The following is a 25,010-nucleotide window of genomic DNA, read 5'->3' as shown; positions in this document are numbered from 1 at the left end:
GTTTCTATGACTTTAATCCATCAGTGCTCATCTTTATTTTGAAAGATAGTCACATTAGAAAAAATATCTTTTCTCATATTTATATATAAAAAAGAAACTCGAGGAAAATAGAAAAAATGACAACATTTGAAAAAACTACTTAAAAGAAACTTTTACAAAAAAAAAATAATGCATAGAGTTTGGCCCAACTTTTATACTAACATGTCCAAACCGCCGCATGCTTTATAGTTGGGCATGTGAAGAGATGTTAGGGTCCAACATGTAAAGAAGAGTGGGTACCTCATGAAGCTCCTCAACTGCATGCTTTTAACTACTCCTTCTGTTTTTTATTTACATGTCGTATTAGATTTAGTCTAATACCAAATTTATAGAAAGAAATAATAATATTTACAATACCAAATTTGTTTCATTAAATCCACCATGAAATATACGTTGATAGCGATATGTTGGATAGTATAATTGTTGCTGTATTTTTTTATGGACTTGATCAAAGTTAGTCAAGTTTGATTTAGAACAAACCCAATACGACATGTTAACAAAAATGGAGAGATACGTGGTCACCAAGCTTTCCAAATTGTATTGAGCAATTGGCGCTCTAAATCTTGTCATGCTTCTATGATTTTATCCATTAAATTCTCATCTTTATATTCTCCAAAAATTAGGCAAATAGACAACCAAATTTTCCTCTCAAAAGAAGCTTTACGAAAAGAAGAAATATTGCACAACTTGGGGCCCAACTTCTGTACAAGACAAGTCCAAGCCCACTCTAACCTACGGCCCAACTTCATTTCATTTTCTCAACTCTGTAGAAATCCTGCTTCGTGCGTCGTTCCTCCATTGTCGCCGTCCCACGGAGAACCAACCATGGCCCTGGCCGCCGCCCTCGCCCGGGCCGCCACGCGCCTCCTCCGCGGGGGCCTCCCGCCTGCCGCCTCCGCCGCCGCCTCCGTGCCAGTTCTCTCGCCCCGCATCCACCGCCAGCTGTGCGGCCTCCCCGCCGCCGACGAACCCTCCACTGCGGGGGAAGCCGATCCTTGGGCGGAAGCCGAGGCGGAGATCCTCCGCGACGTCAAGCCTGTCGTGGAGCTCGTCAAGGACATCCTCCACACCTGCAGGTCAGCCTCGGTTCCAGGACATTTCTCTTGAGGGCCTTCGCAGATGATAAATGGGATTGGCGTTTGTTTGTTAGCAGTTCTCTGCGTTTTGGTTTGGGGAATCGGGTTTAGTGTATTTGTGCGTTATTAGATGTTAACATGGAAGCTCACAAGTAGTGTTGGACATATTCGCATATATATGAGAGCTGTGGCCTTTGCTATTGTCAGATACTAAGACTGGTGATACCTTCTCGCTTTGATATGGGATACTAGTGTTACGACTAGAAAACTCTAGGCAAGGCGTTGCCAGGCCATCTTTGAGCTGGCCAGTGGTGACTTTGTGCGAGGTCCATGGGCGTTTGAATTTTATGGAAGCAACAAGAGAAGTGAAATGTAGTGATAAGCTCTGAATTTGGCATTCGGCGGCCTTGTTGCGCTCTTGCAGATAGCCACTAGCCCATGTGCAAATTTGAGCACATGGTGCATAGGTTTAATATGTTCCCATGGCCAGGTTTATATTGTCGGTGAGAGGATTGAAGCTCACCGATTTTTAGATTCGTTTCCAATGCTTAAGGATATGGGCCAGATGTATAATGAAATAACTTTTAAGTTTGCAGCACATTTACATATCATAGCATCATGTATACAAATTGATGCATCCGGGCCTAAAAGTGGATCTCTCTCGTGTCTGAACTTTACAAGCATTCTATGATGCAGAGAGTAGCCCGTTTTATTTAGTTGCTACCAGTGGCTGACATATGAGCATGTATTGTTTGTGCAAACAATATACCCCACTACTGCTAAAAATAATATTTGCCTTGGCTTCACAGCAGACGTTTGTAGCTTGCACAAATTGACCAAAAAGTAGGTTTGCACCAACTGCTCCCAGCGATGGCTTGTTGTCATGTCCTGAAAATGTAGAATGTTTTAGACCGAAACTAAATGGGGATTGAATTTGATCTGATGTGCCTATGAATCCTCATGGTCTTTCTATTATGCTTAAGCTCAGAGCAAATGATTGACTGTTTAGAACTCTAGATAGTTCATTGAGTGGCAGAACAATGAGACAAACAAAACTGAGCTTGTTCTAGCATTGTGATAACCATAGGCCAATGTGATCGACAATCTGATTTTTTTTCTTTGTTCAGAGCTCCTTGAGCTGTGCATTTTGATGAATCACCTGGTGGGCATAGAAATATAGAGTACAAATAGTTCAGATTTGGTTGTAATATCAGTTCATACAGAATATAAAATATGTTAGAATGATTGGGCCCAAAAATTCCAGATAATCCCTCCATCTGATTTTTGGATCATGTTTATCTGGACATCAACTATGAAAATCAGCTGTTGTGACAGAGAACAAGCTAATGGGAAAAAAATGCTACAAGTAGAACAAGAGATATTGTCATTTTATTGTAGAACATAAATATACCTTAGTGGTCTAATATCTCAATCAATGCTACAAGTAGAACATACTCTCCTGCTTACACTGATATGTCTAGTATATATGTTTTAAATATACAGCACAGTTTTTTTTATGATGATTTGAAACAGGAGAAAAGAATACAGTAATGATGATCATTTGGAAGAAAATATATAATCAATTGAAATAGAGAGATTTGTGGAAAGAACATGCGTAGCCACTGGGACAGACTTATATATTGGAATTTTATATTTGTCTACTATTTGACTATGTATCATCATGTGACTGGTAAATGTGTGATCAGCCTTTTGGTAATGCCAACTAAAAGTGTCAAATAGGCAAAGTATAATGATTTAAGTCTTTGAAATTTTCAGTTATTGCAAATTTCAACCTATGGGGGAAACTAAATTAGGGTACACTCAAACATTAGCAATCGAACTATTCACATATTGACCACAAACCCCATTAGTACTTTCTTTAAATTCGCAACTTGCAAGTTTGTGCTATACTAAATTTTCTAAATATGACTTGTGCTTTTCTGATTGTCTGCTATCTAAAGATGCAGCATGCCACCAAGATAAAGTAAATTCCTCTGAAAATTAGAATATATTCAGACCAGTAGAACATGTAGGAGAATAACTCAGTGTATACCTCCAAACCCTAGAAAGGTGGGTAATATAGTAGCTGTACATGGGCCCCTAGATGGGCATTAACACATGGGCCATATGGGCTACTCACATATACACCAACACCCCCCCGCAGTCTGAACTACCGGCGCAGCAGAGTTCAAGACTGGACAACAAAGAAAGCACACACAGGGACACCATCCCCCCGCAGCCACAACTAGCCACCTGCTACGTTGAGGTTGGAGTGAAACTCCGAGAAAGTCGAGGAGGGGAGACCCTTGGTGAAGATGTCGGCAAACTGGGAGGTGGTCGGGACATGGAGGACCCGAACATCGCCGATAGCAACCCGGTTGCGAACGAAGTGCAAGTCGATCTCCACATGCTTCGTCCGCTGATGCTGAACGGGGTTGGTGGAGAGATACACGACGCAGTAGACGAGCGTGCTCTTAGCGAGCGGGCTATGGAGCTCAGCCAAGAGCTGTCGTAGCCAGGACGCCTCCGCCACGCCGTTAGCGACAGCACGGTACTCCGCCTCGGCACTGGAGTGGGAGACAACCGGCTGCTGTTTGGACGACCAGGAGACAAGGTTGCCGCCTAGGAAGACGGCATAGCCGGAAGTGGAACGACGAGTGTCCGGACAACCAGTCCAGTTAGCATCGGTGTAGACAACAAGCTCAGCAGAGGGAGATCGGTGAAGAATTAGGCCGTAGTCAACAGTGCCACGGACGTAGCGGCGGAGACGCTTCAGCGCAGCAAGATGTGACTCCCAGGGATCATGCATATGAAGGCATACCTGCTGAACGGCATATGTGAGGTCCGGCCTGGTGAAAGTGAGGTACTGCAAGGCACCAGCAAGACTCCGGTAGGCAGTCACCCAGATCAGCAAACAGTTTCGCCTGAGTGTCGACAGGAGTGGAGCATGGCTTGCAATCAGTCATCCCAGCCCGCTCCAGAATATCAAGTGCATACTGCCGCTGGTGAAGGAGAAGGCCAGAAGGGCGAGGCTCAACAGTAACACCCAAGAAGTGATGGAGCTGACCAAGATCCTTCATAGCGAACTCCTGCTGTAGAGAGGAGATGATGCGCTGAAGCAACTGCTGATTGGAGGCTGTGAAAACAATGTCATCAACATAGAGCAGTAGGTATGCAGTCTCATCCCCTCGACGGTAGATGAACAGAGAAGTGTCAAACGTGGCCTCGGTGAAACCCAGTGTCAGCAAGAACGTGGCAAACCGAGAATACCAAGCCCGAGGAGCCTACTTCAGACCATAGAGAGACTTATTGAGCTGGCAGACCATGTTCGGACGACTGTAGTCCACAAATCCCGCTGCCTGACTACAGTAGACTGTCTCTGATAGAGTGCCATGAAGAAATGTATTCTTGACATCTAGCTGGTGCACCGGCCATGAGCGAGAGATAGCGAGCGAGAGGACCGTGCGCACTGTAGCAGGTTTCACCACTGGGTTGAAAGTCTCATCATAGTCCACACCAGGCTGCTGGGTGAAGCCCCGGAGAACCCAGCGAGTCTTGTAGCGATCCAGTGTACCATCAGCCCGGCGCTTATGCGTCCAGATCCACTTGCCAGTGACCACATTGCAACCAGACGGACGCGTCGCTAGGTCCCACGTCCAGGGTTTCCATTCCCGACCGGACCGGCCTAACCGCCGGGCTCCGGTACCGGTTTACCGGTCCGGTTAGGCCGGATACCGGTCGGAACCGGACAAAATGAAATTTGAATTTGAATTCTGCAGTTAAATCGGTACGAACCGGTATTCCGGTAGTATAGTCCGGTATACCGGCCGGATTGGTCGGTATACCGGTGTTTTCGACGGCCCGGTTTTAAACGATGAACCGACCGGTTACACCGGTATACCGGCCGGTTTGGCCGGTATACCGGTAGTTTAGAGTATTTTTCCGACGCTTGAAAAATTGATCCCCGGTGTGAAATAAAAGGAAATTTCGACATGAGCTATGCACATTTTAATGTAAATGACCCTACCAAAGCAATAAGTTATAATCATGCATACAAATACAATAGTAATAGGGTGCATACAAATACGGAGTCATACACCTATACACATGAAATGAAAGTTCAACGTAGGAATGGGAAGACCCCCATTTGGGATGCGGTTTGGTATTCGGCGGTGGACATCAAAGCGATACCTCGCACTCTAAGCAGCTCAGCCTTGTAGTGTTGCCAAGTTTGGCCCGTCCACGCCGATGTTGTCTGCCATTCCTGAACTAACATAGTGTAAAAATGGGGTCTTCCCATTCGTACACCCATCTCGTCGGTGGCTGCATGCTGATGTCAGGAATGGGATAGTGAAAAGAGTGCCTCGAATCGCTGTAGGAGGAAGAAGAGTTCTGTGGACTGTCATAGTCCGTCGGTCCACCTGTTCTCCTCTGCGATTGCGGTGCTCCATGGTCGGTGTCCTGAGTAGCATGTGTGAACTGAGTTTCCCCTGCAATCAACCATATTTCATAATTAGTAGTCAATAGTCAGAAATATGTGTGTAATTATATGTGCAATATATACCTGTGAAACGAACACCACGAGCACGACCACTACCACCAGCAGCAGCATCAGCACCACTACCACCACCACCAGCATCAGGCTCAGCACCGTCACCATCATCACCATCATCGGCCGAGCTGCTATCCTCGGACTCCTGATACGGAGGACTACGCTCACCTTCGCCATCATCAGTCTCGGTGTCACTGCTCACTGGTTTTGCTGTTGCTTTGCCTTTTCGACGCTTCGAGTCACCCTTCTTAGGCCTCTTGTGCAACTTTCTCTTCCCTAGGTGAGTGTCACCTCCTGATACGGAGGACTACGCTCACCTTCGCCATCATCAGTCTCGGTGTCGCTGCTCACTGGTTTTGCTGTTCCTTTGCCTTTTCGAAGCTTCGAGTCACCCTTCTTAGGCCTCTTGTGCAACTTTCTCTTCCTTATGTGAGTGTCACCTATATTTTGACGTGCCCAATCGCTGATGGAATCATTCCCCGTAGCCTCACGTAGATCTGACACGTTTATTTGATCTCTGACAATATGAGACGGGAGAGGGATGTCGCCGTCATCATCATCCTCGTCCAGAACTGGAGCCCGGTTAGATCTACCATATTCCATCAATTCCCGCACTGGATTTTTCTCATCATAGAAAGAAAGATGGGCTAGTTGGTCAATGAAATCACTTTCTTCACGCATCAGTGGGCCGGAGACCTCCTCAAGTCGGAGACGAAGATTGTAGTTGACATAGACAAACTTATTAAGTTTCTTGTGCGACAACCGATTGCGAACCTTTGTATGCAGCAAGGCAAAAGTACTCCAGTTCCGCTCGCATCCACTGGACGAACAACATTGTGAAACAAGCCTCATGGCAAGGTACTGCAGTTTTGGAGTACTTGATCCGAACATCATCCACCAGGACGCTGCATGTGCAACCGAGTATGTAAGCAATATTTTCGAATAGAGAAAATAACAATTTCATACGAAATAACTCTTACATGGGGATGTCTTTGGGTCCATCGCCATCCGCATTGCCATATCACTGCTATACTCGCCAATTTTCTGCCGAAACACGTCAAACTCCTGCAATGCCTGGACGGCGCTCTGGAGATCCGTCATGTGCTGAAATGTATCCTTAAGTCCACGAAACATTTGTTGAGTTGGATCCATCGTATAGGCATACCTCGGATTTAGGACAGCAGCTGCAAAATATAAATCACTTCAAATAAGCATTATTTCAATAGAGTTTAAAAATAGACGACTGATGTGTGCTTACCTGGACCCACATACGTGCCTATGAACACGTCACCCAACCTCTCGTCCACCACCTCAACATACTCTTTCAGTGTGGAAACATTTGTTCCAAAGAAAGACTTCAGCTCCTGTTTCATAGTCTGGTAGGCCATCACGACTTCGCACATGTTCGACTTCTTGTCCTGATCAGCGAAGCGGAGGAACTTGTATATTGGTTGAACCGTGTCGATGATATATTTCAATGCATCCCACCACTCCATACTTGAAAAACTTGCATGAGTAAATCTACCATCTTCGGTATTCGCCCATTTGCTGTGTTGGAACTCAGTAGATGCCATCCACTGCATGAAACGATCACGTTTCCGATAGATGCTCTCTAGGAACATGTAGTTGGTTCCAAATCGAGTGGCATTCCACTTGACCAACTCACCACCGATTGCGTTCCTCATCATTGTATTCAACTGACCATGATTGTGTAACCAATTTGAAATTCGCTTGCACTGCTTGATGATAACACCATGTTCAGGCCTTCGAGCTATATCCTTCAACATCAAATTGACGGTGTGTGCTAGACAAGGTGTCCAAGCTATGTGGTCATACACATCACTTAGTAGTTCATTGCATGTTTTTTTGTAGTTCGAGCCGTTGTCGGTGACTACGTGCACGACATTCTCTGGTCCAATCTCTTCCACCACCTTTCGAATCTCCTGCAATGGAAGACGGATTGTTTAGTAACATGACAAAACATACACAATGTGAATGGAACAGGTTGAGGGACTACTTTGAACAAATATGCAGCATCTTGAGTTCTTCCAGTCGCATCAATAGACTTATGGAACCACATGACCCCATTGCAATATATCAAAAAGTTGATGACACTCATCCTCGTCGGACCAGTCCATGAATCACACATCAACGTGATGCCAAATAAGGGCCAGTCTTTCTGAAACTTTACGTACCTCGTCTTCAAGTCTTGCTCATTCTGATCAAGGTACTTGCCATCAATATCCCGTCCAGTGGGTGATGCGATACCTTCACCTGCAACCATATAAAAATCATAAGATACAAAAATGTAAGCTTATAGGTATCATTGCAATGAAAGAAAACTTACCCCACTTTTGTGTCTCCCTGACCGCGCTGATAAAGTATGGACTGTCAGCCTGTCTTCCAGGTACTCCTGCAATATGGAAAAACTTTGACCAAGCTTTACCAATAGCTTCCTTTGCGTTCTTATCCTTCTGCGTCTAGGAGCCTGTATCAATCCTTGGTTGTGTCATTCCTCTTCTCCCACCAGCTGTCAAGTTATAGTCCACCACAGGACTCTCCCTCTGCGAAGTGGACTTTCGAAACATTCTCTGCATAACATTCCCCCTCGTCGAACCACTACCCCCTCCACGCTCATATGCACCTCCTCTCTGCTCCACCCCCCGTCGGGACTCTGCTTCCGCTCTCGATAGATCCATGGCACGCTGCACCTGAGCCTCCTCATCTTCTTCATCACCGGGATAGTTTCCCTCTGCTGCAGCCTTCTCCCGTCTCAACCTCTCTCGGGCCCGGTCAGCAGTTGCCTTCTTTGCCCTATCCAATTCACGCTGAAAGAAGTCCCGCACATCAGGTGGCACATTCCTGCAATGGATCACCTCTGCCCCGCGCCCAGCCAAATGTTGTTTCAATCTAGTCGCACCACCTCCTTTCTGCGTACGACAATAGTTACATCGCCATCCGGGATAAAGATTTTCACCGTGTTCCCATACAACATCTCTGCTTGCCATTGTCTATCTGCATACATGCACAACAAAAATATATCATCTAATATTCTTACTCCTACCTAAGTTATAGTGTCAAAAATCATCTAATACACCTAAATTAAATCTAGCTAAAACCTACTACATAGTGCAAAAAATCATGTAATATAAATAAATCTTCCCTAAATTCTAAATATACCTAAGTCATACACCTAAATCCTAAAACAAAACATCTAAATACACCTAAATCCTAGGAAAAAAAAATAACTAACCTGACCGCGGCTTACCGCCGCTAATTGGCGGTTTACCGCCTTCCCAGGCCGGTAAACCGGCCTCCCCGGACGGCAAACCGGACGGGACCGGTAGATCTGCTACCGGTCCGGCTTACCGGTGGGGGAGAACGGTTAGCTGGGAGATGAGGGCGGCTAGCCGGCGAAGGGTGGCGGTCGGCGACTTCTGGCGGCGGACTGGACTCACTGAGGGGGGAGCGGATGGGGGAGACGCGAGTGAGCCTTCTAGTTCTCGGACGCCTGCTTAAATGAACGCGAATGGGCCCTTAATGGGCCGCGGCTTTTTTCTTTTTCTTTTTTTATTTAACTTATAAATTCTGCAAACCATACTAAATGAACGAATTTTGGAGAAAATTTGACACCATTAGATTCATTGCACCTTGAAGTATTTTTAGGAATTTTTTTGGGAATTTTTCATTTTCTTGAATTCAAATTTAAATTTTGAATTTGGACCAGTTTCATACCGGACCGAACTGGTACCGGTCCGGTCCGGTTTGACCGGTACCGGTCAAACCGGACCGGTTACCGACGGTTCGGTTAACCCTGCCCACGTCTGGTTGGCAAGAAGAGCCTCGCACTCCTCTTCCATCGCGCGACGCCAGTGAGGATCCGCCAGGGCGTCGCGGACAGAGGAGGGTACCGGAGAGATCCACAGGCCGCAGCTCTCCCTCGGTGGCAGAGAGAGTCGCGGGCCGAAGAACCCCAGCCGCTCGCCGAGTCACCATGGGATGAATATGACCAGGGTTCCGATGGATGACGGGCGGGTGGTACACCGCTGGCTCGATACGAGAGCGAGTCGGTGGAGTCGGCGGTGGCAGCGGCGACGGCTCCGGTGTAGGCGACGTTGGAGCCTCCGGAGCCGGAGTCGGCGCCGGTGCCGGCACCGAACGACGCCGGTACACCTACACCGGCTAAGCGAAGCGCGCAGGCGCAGGCGCAGGAGGCAACGGGGCCACGCGTGGCTCGGCAGCCGGATCCGGGGTCGCGCGTGGCGCAACAGAAGGCACCGGGGCCGCGCGAGGCGCAGCAGAGATCATCGGAGGCGGTGCCGGTGTACCAGGAAAATCTGCGGAAAAAGGACAGACAAACAAAGGTGGTTGAACCACCGGGTCAGGCAAAAATAGGGACTCTAACTCGGGGTCAGGGGAAGGTGTAGAGGAGGTGGAGTAGGGGAAATCCGACTCGTCAAACACAATGTGTCGGGAGATGAGGACCCGGTGAGAGGTGAGGTCAAAGCATCGGTACCCCTTGTGGTCAGGAGAGTAACCAAAAAATACATAACGAGTCGAGCGGGGCGCCTGCTTGTGAGGAGCAGTGGCGGAGATGTTAGGATAACATGCTCACCCGAAGACACGAAGGTGGTCGTAGCGAGGAGGGGTACCGAAAAGAGCGTGGTGTGGAGTGGGAGCAGGGGAAGCCGTGGACGGAAGGCGGTTGAGCAAGTAGGTGGCGGTGTGGAGACTCTCAGCCCAGAAGCGGGGAGGCAGAGAGGCTTGGATCAGAAGGGTGCGCATGACGTCGTTCGTCGTGCGAATCATCCGCTCAGCCTTGCCGTTCTGTAGAGGTATACGGACAAGACATACGCAGCTGAACACCCCGAGAGAGGAAGAAAGAACGGGAGGTGTTGTTATCAAACTCATGCCCGTTGTCACACTGGACGACCTTAATGGTGAGGCCGAACTGAGTGGACACCCAGGCAAAGAAGTGGAGGGTGGGAAAAGTCTCAGACTTGGTGCGCAAAGGAAAAGTCCAAGAGTAATGAGAGAAATTATCAACCACCACCAGATAGTATTTATAACCAGAAATGCTGGGGTCACAATGAACAAGATCAAAGGCATGCGTCGCATGGGAAGAAGAAGAAGAAAAATGAAGTCTAACATGACGACCTAGCTGGCACGCATGACAGAGGTGCTCAGCAGAAGCCCTAGTACAAGGAACATCGGTACTACGATTGAGCTGAGCCAAAACGTCGCGGCCGGGGTGACCAAGACGGCGGTGCCAAGTGGTGGAAGACGGCGTCGCGGCAAAGGCAGCAGACGAAGAAGTCGAAGGTGGTGCAGCGGAAGTAGGAAGACGAAGGGTGTAAAGGGGCCCCGAGCTGTCACATCGGAGGAGCGGACGCCGGGAAGCTGAATCCTTCACAGTAAGACCAGAGGAGTCAAATTCGATGGAACAAGAATTGTCAGCAGTAAATTGGCGAATGGAAAGAAGGTTATGAATCATCTGAGAAGCAACAAGAACATTGGGAAGACGGAAAGAATCAGGAGCAGAACCCACGGCGGTGACAGGAAGACAAGATTCATCTCCAACCATGATAGAAGGACAAGAGGGATGTGGAGGCCGGACAGAAGAAAGGATACCAGCATCAGGGGTGGTGTGGAAGGAGGCACCCGAGTCGGCGATCCACTCGGTGCTGGCCAGCGGTGTCAGCCCCATGATGCTGAAGGACTGCGCCAGCGCGGCCTGGTCCCACCCCCAGACCAGGTCGGAGGCTGGCTAGGCTGAGCAGGTTGAGTCCAGGACGGCGCGAACAGGGGAGCAGCACTGACGAACATGGCCGCCGGCTGGAGCTGAGGACGAGGCCCCCCCTGACCCTGAAACGACCACATCGAGATGCGCCCTGACCATGGGTTGCTGAAGGATGGCCAGGGCGTACCTCCAGGGGCAGGGGCAGAAGCAGGAGCCGGGGCCGGAGTGCCCCGACGACCCCCCACCAGCACCACCAGGAGCAGTGCCACCACCACCACGTCCCCCCCGCCGCCGACGTCCACCGCGGCCCCCCACCCCCCCACCCCCGGTCTGCCCGGTGGGAGGAGCACCAAGGAGGGAGGTGGTAGGCGAGGCGGAGGAAGCCGGTGGAGCAGCCACGAGCGCGGTGGAGGTGGACGAGGACGATCCAGTCGCGGGACCCTGGTAATCTCCTCGAGGACGAGGTCGTCTTGGACCTGCAGGAAGGAGGAGAAGGGCCTCTGGCGGGTGATCCATGCCCGCAGGTGGTCATAGCTGCTGTTGAGACCCCGCATGACATTGAGCTCCAAGACCCGGTCGGGCACCGGGCACCCGAGGTCGTGAAGAGCATCAGCCATGTCCTTCATCCTCCTGCAGAACTCCCCAACAGAGAGGTCCCCCTGCTCGAAGGTGCGGAAGGAGGCGTCGAGCTGGAGAGCGCGGGCCTCGGCGTTGCCGAGGAACTGCCCCTCGAGCGCCAGCCAGGCCTGGCGCGTGGTGCCGCCGTGTGTCCTGACGATGTCCTGTAGATCTAGGGAGATGGTCCCAAAGATCCAGGACATGGCGACGCTGTCGAGGTGCAGCCACACTTGGTCCTGTGCCTCGACTGGCATGTCGAGGAGGACGTGGTCGTCGAGGGCGTAGCGGCGGAGGGCTAGGAGGACCTGGTCCCGCCAGCGCCCGTAGGAGGACGTAGGGTCGAGGAGGACGGAGACCAGGGCCTTGATGTTCTGGACGCCGGCTGCCTGGAGGTGAAGCTGGGCGACCATGGGATCGGTCGGGTCGACCCAGGGTCCAGAACTTGAGGGCGGAGCCTGGTGGGAAGAAGAACCGGCGTGCTCGGTTAAGGGGACGACGGGCTGCTGGCCGGAGGAGACAAGGAAGTAGTGCTCCGCCTCGGCGACCCGACGAGTGAGAGCATCGGCCGTGGAGCGCTCGCGCTCCCAAGCGAGGGCAGCCGCGTGGACCCGCTCCTAAGCCGCCGCAGCCTCGGACTTGGTGGCGAGGAGGGCCGCGATGAGAGCAGCGTCGGCCATAGCAGCTCCGGCGACGAGGGTCTGCTGCTCGCAGAAGGCAGCGGCGGCGAACGGCGCGTCCGCGCGGGACATACCGAGCCCGCGCCAGGGAGGAGGATGGGCAGCGCTGGGCGCGCCCGCGTCCGCGCCCTGGGCGGTGGCGGCGGCGCCTAGAGCGCCCGCGGCCCCTGCGCCCTGGGTGGCGGCGGCGGCCCCCCCTCCCGTGCCGGGAGCAGGGGCGGCCCGCGGCGCGCCGAATCAACCCGCGCCCGCGCCCTGGGCAGCAGCAGAGGAGAGTGGAGGGAAGGAGGAGAAGGGAGGGAAGGAGGAGAGGGGTGGCGGTGCCGGCGGCCGGCCAGCCATGGCGGCGGCGGCTGGAGAGGGAAGGAGAGGGAGGGAGATGGCTAAACTGATACCATGTATGAGAATAACTCAGTGTATTCCTCCAAACCCTAGAAGGGTGGGTAATATAGTAGTTGTACATGGGCTCCTAGATGTGCCTTAACACAGGCCATATGGGCTACTCACATATACACCAACGGAAATCCAAGTGTTTTATTCATTGCAAGATAGGTGATGAGCATATATGGTTTTGGCATGCACATGTATTGAATGAACAGAAAAATATGCACACAGTGTCGCCTATGATTCTCAATTCTAATGTTAGTAAGTATTGGTCACTGCTTCTTTGTATCCTCTTTTTATCATAGAAAAAAATTGTACCGTCACTCTAGTAATTACTTTTCAATGTATGGTCAAAAGATTGATGGGTTCAGAACTTGCAAATCATTTATACCATTCTATCAAATAAACTAATAGAACCTCCCCTGTAATTTTTTGGTCTCTCTGGATTATTTTGTTGGTATGGTCTTAATTAGGTGGCCGCTGCTACAGTAACAAGTAATAAAACATTATTTCCATGTTTCCTTTCCTTCTTGGGTTGCAAGCCTTAGAACCTCTCAGCATACCTTGCCTCTGCCTTATGCAGTAAATACTGAAACATGGGCAAGTACTTAGGCAGTACCTTAGCTTGCTTCCCCTCCAAGAGCTTGACACGGCCTCTGCTTGTGCACGAGGAACATCAGGCTCCCTTTCACCAATTGTTCTCATCTTGATTGAATTCCAAAATCAATATCTGTCTGAGGAAGATCCACAACCTGATCTTTTGAAAACTCAACCTAGTGTTGGGGATGCCACCTTCGGCCCGTCCGCCGAAGAAATTCCCGAAGACAACGAGTCGAGCGAAGAGGCGCGGAAAGTGTCGAAGACAAGGTCTTCGCCCTGCTCGTTGAAGAGGCGTGGAAAGCGGAGAAGGCAAGGTCTTCGCCCTACTCGCTGAAGACCTGCCGAAGGACCGAGGGGCCAGATGATGAGATCTTCATCTTGGCCGTTGAAGATGCCGCCCGAGGAATCGGCGTACGAAGCCTGAATCGAGCCCCAGAAGCGTGGGCCCCCCACCTGAGCTGTAATCCACTCACAATTGTAGGTAGAGAAATTACCCTAGGGCCCAGGAATATTCCGGGAATATTATCGTTGTAAGCAATCAATGTTGTAATTACACGTGGGAGGCAAACCGCCGCCTATAAATATCCCTGTAACTGTCATTGATGGGACATTGAATACAAGGAGAGAGAATACCGAGCGATAGTCCGAAGACGATTTCTGTTTCCCCGTGTTCGCTACATCTTCGCACCACGCGCATTCCCTGACTGTTGTAGTGTTCATCCCTTCCGGAGACACTCTCCACCAACACCTGGCTATCTTTGCTTAAAGCTTATACTTGTTCACTAAGCACCTAATGAATTGAGCACAACTGATCTTCTTGCATTGGTGTCTCATCTAAAAGCACATCATTTAACACAAGTAGGTGGAGGGGGGGGGGGGGGGGCAGCAGGTGGAGGATCTGAGAGCGGTGGTGTAGGCGGAGAGGCGGTTCGCAAGGATTTGGTGGCGCCCGGGTTTGCGGTTTAATGGGCGAAAGATCCACACCGACCCACATCAGATGGTCTGTATTGTGAGTTGGTCGAATCGAATGGTTAAGGGTTGCGAGCGACATGGCATGAGCATGATGGATGGTCCACGTTTGGACTGAGGATTCGTTTGTAGAGATTAGCTGTGGCCTCTGATATTGTCAGACTGGTGATACCTTCTCGTTTTGAGATGGGATACTAGTGTTATGGTTAGCTGCGCTCTCTGAATCTTTGTATAAATACCTAAAGCAGCGGATCAAATCTAGTCTTGTGAACCGAATCGGGGAAGCTATGGAATGGGCTTTCCCTCTGTTTCTTCCATAAGCACTACTGATTGTGATATGGAAACCCATGCTTCTTGAAACTTGTTTCGTGTTATATGGAAATTAGCTGTACTAGAATATTTGTTGCCGGATATTGCTGTACTACAACGGAACTTATTCTCCAAAAGGAAAGATTAATTTATCATTGTATGCCTTATGTTATTGCGACTATAAATCGGCAACACCAACACCGAAACTATTAATGAAGATGATGTCATAGTTCTTTGGTTTTCCTGGCTATTGAAGTTTTGAGTTACTTTACAACACTGTGCTATTGTTAGGGGTTAGATTGTCGAAGCGCTGGTTAGGAGGTTGTAGCTTTATGAGGTGAGAGGTAGGGCTTGACCGAATTGAGCTGAACAACGCAGTGCAAAGTGGGGTGGGTGGGCATGCGGCTAGGGAAGGGCGGTGGCGTACAAAGAGATATACTTTTTCTATTCATTTTTTAACCAACCATGACCCTCGCGCCTTTTGCTTATATTTAGGGATTTTTAGATAGCACTTTCGTAACTGAAACAGATAAACTTCCTACATAAAAAGTCTCATTCTAATTAAGATAAATTGGTAGCGTGTGGCTGAGGGGACGGGACAGTGGCTACTTCTCTGTTCTCTGGGATGACATCACTTCTTCGCTTATGATATTGTGTGTTGCCCCTAGTCCACAAGAGCTGTCAACCCTTCTTCCCCAATGCTGGTAGGATCCTTATTGTCGCTGGACAGGGCTACCAATGCTACCCCCATCATCATCGCGAGTTGTCATCATAGTTAGAGCAAAGGTTGAGCAAATGATGTTCTGCCATCTTTCTAGTTGCTTGAAGATCTTTGAGAGCTAGATCTAGGCTCCTTGGCTTGGTTCATCAATGGTTGGCAGCTCCTCATGCAGCTCCTGATGCAGAAGTAGAGTTTCCAGACACATAAGATGTGGGTATTGCAGCCAACAAATAGCGTGAAGTAGTCGTACACGTACTAGGCGTTGGCTTGTTGATTTCTTTGTTGTGTAATCTCAACAAAATGTTATTTCAATGCTCGTAAGCATAAACCAAGCTCATGGCTGACTCACGCATCATTGGGTGCTAGGAGCCCACATATGTTTTCTGAGGCACTATTATTTCTGATGGTTTAGATGTTGAGTTGCTGGTTCTTGTCCAACTTTCTTGCTGCCTTTGCCACCAAGGTAAGTAATTGCTCGGTGTGTAGTTGTTCCCCACCTTTGATTGGAAAGAAGTGCTGTGAGTGAACGGCAACCAACAATTTTTTTGCATGGCACTACTCCTGAATGAGAAGATTTGGCTTGCCCTACCACGTAACTGAGGTTATCTTATCAAAAAAAAAAGTCCGGTTCAGCTGTAAGACATGTAGCAATCCACTAGAGAGTTTGCGGTGTTGTATTATACCAGCATGGTGTAGAACTACACTCAGCAGTTCCTACCTTAGTAGCAAGAGTGGATAAGCTGGATGAGGACCAACAGGTCAATATCTACATTTCTGGACTGCTGGAGCACCTGAATGGTGCCACATAGCAGGGAGGCATTGACATGCTGTCATCCAGCACAACTACTCCATTCTTTTAGTCAACATTACTGCCCTAGGTTGATAAGGGCCCTGCTTTTGCTAGAGCCTATAGAAGCTGTAGGCAGTGGCGAAACCCCACGTGGAGCCAAACAAGCCTAGAGCAGTCCACATTGTAGGGTTTTCAAGTGGCTAAATATTTGAGATGGTGGAGTAGTATTGTGTCAGCCTTTGATTTAACTATGTCAAATAGTTTGGCAAGGGTCACTGTGCAAGCACTTGTCCTGCATTAATTCCCTTGATGATATGACTCATGAAAATGAGGGAGCAGCATTTATGGTCCTGTCAGAGGACTAGATAGCAGATTAGCAGTGGCTGCCAGTAGGGCGCACATTGAGCAGTTCGTGCATCAATCAGAAGGATCCCTGATAGATCTTGTGTACTCAGGGCAGGACACAACAACATAAGCGATGATGTGACTAATTGACTGGGCCTCTGTGTTGCACTTGTTTGGTGTAACAGTAGGCAATCATGTAAATACACATATCTTGGAGATGTGAGAAAGTTGTTGGAGACTTGTAGGGCATATTCATTTATTCACAATATCAGTAGAAGTGGTTGAATGATACACACCTGCCTATTTGAATCTACGGCTTGAATCAAGATTTTGAGATAGTTACATGTGCCATTTCACTTTTATTAACAAGTTGGTCCATGAAATTCTGATATAGGGTCAAGTCAAAATATTGAATGGCTACATTGAAAGCGCCTAATTGGTGATTTCACAAAGAGCAGAAGGAAACAAATGACTATATTTTTCAGTTCTGTCGCTGTTTGTAGTGTCTCTCATCTACTGTAGTTCAAAATTCAGGTAAATATGCTTGTTTTATTTGTGCCTTTATACTTCTAGGGACAGAAGAGGAGCTTGTACTTAGGTAGTTTGGTTGAATTGATCATTCTAGGACTGGTTGCGCTCTGTTATATTTGGAATCTTGGTTCTTGACATTGTGGTGTCGACACCATAACTGGCACATAGCTGCCTACTTTTAGTTCTTTAACCCCTTTCATGCGTTCAAGGTGGATGTTTGCTGTTTATGTTTTATGGCAACATATAAATCTGGAACAGCTTGCAGTTTGCATTTGTATTGATATTAGGTTGGTGAACTGTGAATCACCATACAAAATTGGGTCCTCAACTCCAAGTTGAAACTATTTCATGTAATCTTTTGTATTTTTTCCTAGTAGATTTAATACCTCAACTGAAAAGCCTAGAACAGTAGGATTTAGGACAAAGTTAGATTTTAGCACTAATTATGTATCCTTAGTGAATCCAAGCTCTTGAATTAAATCTTTGGATTATAAGCCACTGCAATGCTGACAAGTCTGTCATTATTACTCAAATAAGTAAAGTACTTGAATGCCACTATGGCCATGGTATGACTGAGTTAATGATGGGTTAAACACCGCCGAGAGGACAATCAGGTACCATTGGTTGCTACGGATGACATATGACATAGACTGGGATGGGGAACATGGGGAGGGGTTAGATATGTAAGAAAGTAGGATGCGTATAATGTGGTCGATGTATTGCATTGAGCCCCTTGGGCGGTATATATGGAGCTCTGTAGCACCGACACGGCAGCAAACTGGCGTGTCGGTGTCCGATACCGTGTCCGACACCGACATGCCGTCGAGGAAGGGCTGCAGCGCGGCGGCGAGGAGCCGCTCCTCAGATCGATGTGCTGCTGGTGCCGGCTTGCTGCTCGCCCGCTCCTTGGATCGATGCGCCGCCGGCGCTGACCTGCGAGCAGGGGCCTGGGAAGTGGGCGAGCAGCGAGCGGGAGCCGGAGCGTCTTGCTCGGAGCTGGCCTGCGGGAGAGAGGGAGGGGGGGGGGGGGGCGGCAGCCCACATGGCATGGGAGAGATGGAGGAATCGGCAGTGGCACGCGCGAGTGGGACAGATTAGAGATGAGCCGCTGGCGGCCTTGCGAGTGTGCGGGTGGGTGGGGGCGAGCTGAGGGAGGTCGGAGGAGTAGCAGGAATTGATGAGGTAGGGTTAAGTAGTGGGCCTTGGCATTGTGGGCTGTTGGACCAAATTTTATTACTTCAACGTTGTTTAATCGCTGGCTGAAGAAGTCAAAGGAAGAATATACGCCGTGTCGCTGTTTTTAAGAAAATGGCGAATCGCCGTGTCCGACACGTGTGTCGGAATCGGTGCAACATAGATATGGAGTACAGAGACTTGGGGGGTAAGGCACCTCCCCGATACATATGGCAGTCCGAGATTACATATCCTAACCTACCAAATATACTCTAACATCCCCCCCCACAGTTGTAGCGGTAGCAACACGAACGGACAGACTGGAGAACAATGGAGATACCCCCTCGTAGTCGGAACGCCAGTGCGAATGCTTCGATTGGAGTAGCTCATGCAGATGATAGCCCCTTAGTGCCGAAGTAGCCGAGGTCGAGGTGGACGTGGTCGAAGCCGTGGAGGAGGGCGCGGGTCCGAAGCGTCGTCAAGGCACCTGAGTACACAAGATCAGCAGCTTCTAGCCGAAGACAGCAGCAGGACGGTGAGCGGCAATGTTTTACGGTCGTCTAGTCGGATCTAGTCGCCATGGCACCGATAAGGTGATTAGTCGAGATTAGTCGTCGATCAGGCCGATTAGTCGAGCCTAGTCGTCTGTATAGTCGTCCTATCATGCTAGGACCGATATGATATGTATACTATACATTACATAGTGTATATCAAGCATGAACACCGCAATGATGGTCAGTTGGTCACTCACTTGTGAGATTTGGGTGACAGCGGGTCTGAGGCACATGCATTTGTGCATATATACCTAAAACCTAATGGGCCTAATGCCAGCCCAGCAGCCCAACCACAGTTGACACGGCCCATTACTGCAAATCTGATCGTTTTCCTACCTAGTCGAACGACTAATCGACGACTAATCGGACAACTAGAATTCTAGTCGCTCATACCTAGTCGTTGCTCCTTATCGGTGCCAAGGGAACGATAAGCCTGACTAATCGCGATTAATCGCGATTAGTCGGACGACTGTAAAACATTGGTGAGCGGCGGATGGCGATGGTAGACCAGACAGCTGAAAAGCGCACGGGGGGTCTTCCTTCAGCAACATCGGCGGCGGTGTTCGCACGAGAACGGCAAGAGGTGCGGACTCGGATCAAGTGCCGGCTTGACGAAGACCGGCGGCGGATGGCACCACCGCCTGAAAAGGCGGCGACACCGGCGATGATGGCTTGACCACAAGTGTCGATGCTGTAGCCTGTGAGGGCGCGCAACAGCAACCTCGTTCTCGGGAGCGTCAACGATGATGCGGCGACGAACGGCAGGGCGACGCAAACCCGATCTCTGATCGGGAAAAGAGAAACACAGCAGCAATTCCCCACGATGGCGCCCGATAGTGCCCCATGCAGAGCGGCCCTGGATACAGGCGGCGCCCGCCCGCGCGGAGGCGGCGGAGGCGACGGATCCTGGCGGCGAGGTAGGTCTTCTTGCTGTGCATGACGACGACAGGCACGGCGGATCAGAGTGGAACCTTCTACTCAGAATTACCCATTGATACGTGGTATAAACATAGCCTTAATGAATTAACTGACTTCTTTTACTTATTAAAATACAAAATCTGCATCCTACGAGGGCGCTGCCCCCGGCGGAGATCGATCTCCCCGGGGGCGGTGCGGCGGCGGCTGCCGAAGCGGAAGCCTAGGTCGAAACCCTAACTTGTAATACCATGTAAGAAAGTAGGATGCGTATAATGTGATCGATATATTGCATTGAGCCCCTTGGGCGGTATATATAGAGTACAAAGACTTGGGGGTAAGACACCTCCCCGATACACATGGCAGTCCGGGATTACATATCCTAACCTACCAAATATACTCTAACAAGATATATTCTTGTCTGATCAAATGAGGAACAAACAGAGCTAAGTGTATAGGGCCAACTCTAAAAAAACAGAGCTACCAAATCACACCCTTACATCAAATATCGAATCCAAACTCTTAGTTTGGTGCTGAAGTAAAAAATCTAAGAGATCAGGTTGTGGCTGCTGTGGCAGTGGCAGCCCAATGCCCACGGCAGTGATGTTTGGTGGTTCTTTGAGTCCAAACTAGCTTCGATGGGAGCTCTTTGTTTGGTACTGGAGAATAGAAGGAAAGTTTATTTGGTTGATTGCTTCTGGTGTTATCTGCTTTCTTGATATGCTAGTTGGATGGGTTCAGGTAGACAACAATTGTATTCTTCCATGTTGTACTAATCTGTCACGCAAGATGATCTTGATTTACTTTTTATGGAAACTGTAATCCTAGCCGCATTTTTTATGTTCATGGTAAATAGGATGCAGTTTGCTAGCTAATCTTAAGGAACCCATTATCGGCCTTACCACACAGCTACACCCTCCCTACTGCTTCCATCCATATCAATTGTTTGCTTCGATTATGTAATTGCAAAGTCTGTTCTTAGAAAGCAGTCAAGAGGTGTATAATCTGGCCTGTCCAAAATCACCTGAATGCTTGCTTTAGACTGTCATCAATGGGGATTCAAATTGGGCTATAGCTAATAAGTTGACACTCGTGTGACTTTTAGTCCTAGTTGGCCATTGTGTTGGCTTATCAGGTGTAGTTGTTATTGGTTAAAGACAAAAATAGATGCTGTTGTATCTTTCTATTTTGGATATGCTACCAAATTAACATCCTAAGGTAAAACAGAAACTTTACTAGGATTGCTATATGCTCTTGATTATACCGTGCAAAACACCTCAATGTTGAGCTGCCCTAAATAGGTAGTATTCTGTAAAACTTCCAATTTGTGAGGATGCATTGTGTTATGACTTGCATCAATTGGACAATTGTTCCTGTCTTACTGACAATGTTATGTTACCGCAGGTATGGAAATGGTGGATTTCTAAGCCCAAATGATGAAAAGGTTGTAGTAGAAAAGCTTCTTTCCTATCATCCTCGTGCAGATGAGAAGATTGGTTGTGGGATTGATGGTATAATGGTGAGTATATTACCTAACCTACTTTACCAAATAGATGCCAACTCCTCAAACAAGTTATTTCCTTGTGTTCCTGTTACCTTCCAGACTTTCTTTCCCTTTGTGCCCAAAAATGCGTTTTACCTAGGAATTTTGTTATTATTTGTTGTTAGAACTACTAAAAAGCTAACTATTTGGCTATTTGCACTACTTAGTTTGAGTTCATATAGAGGATCTCCACTGAGCCTAATAATTAGAATTTGCTGCCTTGACTGACCTGCTTGGACATTGATATCTCAGTATGCTCTATTTATTTGTTGCATTTGTAGATGGTTATCATTAAGACATTAACTTCTCATATTTTCGCATTTGCATGCCCTTGGAAGCTATTGTAAAACTAAGCCCTGTTTGGATCAGCTAGAGATTCTGGCTTTTAAAACCTCAAGCTGATCCAAACAGGCCAACTTTTGGTCCATATTTTATAATGCCACAAGCTACCTCTCCCTAAGCTTTTACCACCTTGTGCATTGGGGGTTTTAAGAGCTCTAGAGGTCCAAACAGGCTGGCTTTTGATCTAGCTTTTATACTCCCACAATCTACAAGCTAGCTTCCACAATCTCTAGCTTATCCAAATAGGGGTGACCTACCACTTTTTAACTCTGAGCTGGCCTCAGAAAAGAGTGCAATCAGAGTGATCATTCGAGGTTCCACAAAGCAATGATGGCTTTCTGAACTAAGTTAATTAGCTTCAACGAGCTAAGTCAACCACCACTTGTGCATTTTAACCACAAACTTATCAAGCTGCAAGCTGTCATTCTGAATATTCTATGGTTAATGCACTCTTGCCCTGTTTATATCTCTTTAGCTCTTTATAGTATTCCTCACACTGTTTCCTTTCATCATATCTTTCCTAGCTTTTAACAATACATTCACATCCGCACAATCCCGTTCCTCTCTTGCTAAGTCATTCATAGTAATTAAAAAAGCAAACATGCTTGACCCCTATTTGTGAGGATTTGGAGACCTATTTAGTGTCATGGACTTAAATTGGTCATTTGTAATGCCTCCTCTTTTTACAAACAGCATGAGTTAGGTGCCAGCTTTCTTCAATCTTTCAGTCTTTAGCATTTATAAGCTAGTATTGGTCAGAAGAAACCATTGACCGCCAACCAGAAATTGCTGCCAAACTTCCATCTTTATTTTTCCCTTCTGTGCCTTTCATCTGTATACTGTATAGCTGATTCTTTGTAGCAATTGAAAAGGCATATAAGGTTTTCTTCAGTCCTCCATAGAATTTAGTTTGGGTTGTTACCCCTTGTGATCTCGTAGTTAAAATCTAAAGTTGAGAAATTGCACTACATTAAAGTTTTTACTTAATATAAGATTGAGAGAAAGAGTTATGCCGGAGTAATAGATATCAGTGAAACAGATCATTCTTGCATCATAAACACCAAGAGGTTAGGATGAAAACTGTGGTGAAGCAACTTCGGATTTTCTGTGACATGTGATGCTTCCGCTGCATACTGCACTCATGATAACCGTGTTTTCTCCTGTGTGCTCTTACAACTTAACATGCTATTATTTCTTAACTTGGATCCTTCTTGAAAAGGTTGACAGGCACCGTGGGTTCAGGTTTTCAAGATGCCTCTTTGTTGTTAGGACAAACGGCGATTGGGAGGATTTCTCATACCGCAAGTGTCTCCAGGCATACATAAAAGAAAAGTACCCATCTTACGCAGACAGGTTTCTGCAGAAACATCTTGTTAATAGGTCAGAACTTTTTCGTGTTCGGAAGTAGGAAATCTTTTACATGGTGGCTCCTTTGCCAAAATCATTTGTTTCCCTAGTTATTATGATGCTATATTGTTGCCTATATATAGCACTGGCTTGACCGACCTTCTTTAGCCGTTTAGCCTACATAGCTGGCTCGAATAGGCCGTTACTCCCCAGGCTTTTGGTGAATACTGATGGGCCTTGGACCTCAGCATCTCCTGCGCGTGAGGCACTGCTGCTGCTGATGTAATAGAAGTGTTGTGTGATATTTCATTCCATGAAATGGATGCTATAGTACATCCTGCATTCCTGCTAGTCTGTTCCAACTCTTTTGTTTGAGATGCTAGATGTGTCATTCTCGTTATGGTTTTCATTCAGTATTTTAAAAGCAGCAAATCCCTCCTTCCCTCTCCCTCCCTCACTCCCTCCCACCCTCTCTCATCTCCTAAGCCATTAGTTTGATCATTGATTAATAGTATGAAGCATATTTGGAAGCCAATCTAGCCTTACCTTTCTCTAGTGTTCATTTAAAATACTCCAAGAGAATAGCATTCAGAGTTTAAACGTGATGACTGCGTGTAATCAAAACTGACAGGACGAAGTAGCAGAGATGGGAAGAGTCTTTATCGCCATCTTCTAGTGCTAATGCCTTTACACCGGCCCTGGGGTGTTTGGATCATCGTTTTTTTTTGAGGGGGTGTTTGGATCATCTAACTAAACTTTAGTTCCTATCACATCAAAGGGAATATCATTATTTAGAAATATTAAACAAAATCTGTTTATAATTTTTTTTTGCAGCAGAAAGTTGCTAATTCGCTAGATGAATCTAATAATGGTAATTAATTGGCCAATGGGTGCTATACGAGCCAAGGTGCAGCTGCGATTAGCCATTACGGGATGAGCCGAGCTCGATGCCCATCCCATGCTTCTCGCTCCACGTGGGAGCTATCGAGGCGGGGCTGCACGGATGCAGTTGCACAGCCCTGCTATACGCAATTTTTTTCTTCCATATTTGAACTCTCATATAGTCCCTACGTACCAAATAAAATGCAATTCTGATTTTATTTTAAGTTAAACTTTCTTAAATTTGATTAAAATTAAACTCTCTTTGTTTCAAATTATATATATCATTTTAGATTTTCTAAATACATAGCATTTGATATGCATCTAGATCCACATTATATCTAGATATATAGTTTTTATATATATCTAGAAAAGTCAAAACGGCTAATAATTTAAAATGGGGTAGAACAAGATCAATATTTATAATATTTTTTAGGAAAATCAATTCTAAACTCATGTAGCTACTTCCACATATGTATCTCATGTAATTATACTAAACATTCTATGATTGTATATACTTTGATTATTTGACCATACGTACATAGAGCATGTGGATATACTAATTTTATATAATTATCATAACATATTAATAAAAGCAGGGATAATTATCCCTTTGAAGTATCCCCTTTGGATTATCTTACAATTAGAATTGTATTCTTTTGGACCAAGAATATGTTAATTGTATGCAGACTCAACGGTCGAATAGAGCACGAAGGTTAAGCAGAGAACTTCATTCCTTTCCTGTCTAAGGGAGGATTGCAGCCTGCGGCCACCAACGGCAAGGGCGGAAGGCTAATCCTCTTGCAGCTAATAGCTATGTTGCGGGAGCACGCGAGTACCCGATCCTCTATCGTTTTCTTTTGTTTTTGAAGCTTAATTAACAAATTAAACCAATGATTCACGACG

General features: G+C 47.4%; 1 protein-coding gene across 1 annotated transcript; it reads left to right on the top strand.

The window, feature by feature from the left end:
* The first annotated feature begins 803 nt into the window (after positions 1–803).
* Positions 804–23,600, top strand: LOC120672519 (protein DCL homolog, chloroplastic-like). The gene is made up of 3 exons (XM_039952954.1): positions 804–1,115; positions 21,398–21,512; positions 23,098–23,600. The coding sequence occupies exons 1-3, from the start codon at positions 865–867 to the stop codon at positions 23,284–23,286; spliced, it is 555 nt and encodes a 184-aa protein (XP_039808888.1). The 5' UTR covers positions 804–864; the 3' UTR covers positions 23,287–23,600.
* The last annotated feature ends 1,410 nt before the right edge of the window (positions 23,601–25,010 follow it).

The sequence above is a fragment of the Panicum virgatum genome, chromosome 2K (assembly GCF_016808335.1).
Source record: "Panicum virgatum strain AP13 chromosome 2K, P.virgatum_v5, whole genome shotgun sequence".
NCBI classification, from domain to species: domain Eukaryota; kingdom Viridiplantae; phylum Streptophyta; class Magnoliopsida; order Poales; family Poaceae; genus Panicum; species Panicum virgatum.
This window is presented reverse-complemented; position numbering and strand designations above follow the sequence as displayed.

Bases quoted from the DNA above. Each gene is read 5' to 3' on its own strand.
- LOC120672519 (XM_039952954.1), top strand. From the start codon at position 865: ATGGCCCTGGCCGCCGCCCTCGCCCGGGCCGCCACGCGCCTCCTCCGC. The intron at 1,116-21,397 runs GTCAGCCTCGGT...ATGTTACCGCAG, and splicing joins GACATCCTCCACACCTGCAG to GTATGGAAATGGTGGATTTC. The intron at 21,513-23,097 runs GTGAGTATATTA...CTTCTTGAAAAG, and splicing joins GTGGGATTGATGGTATAATG to GTTGACAGGCACCGTGGGTT.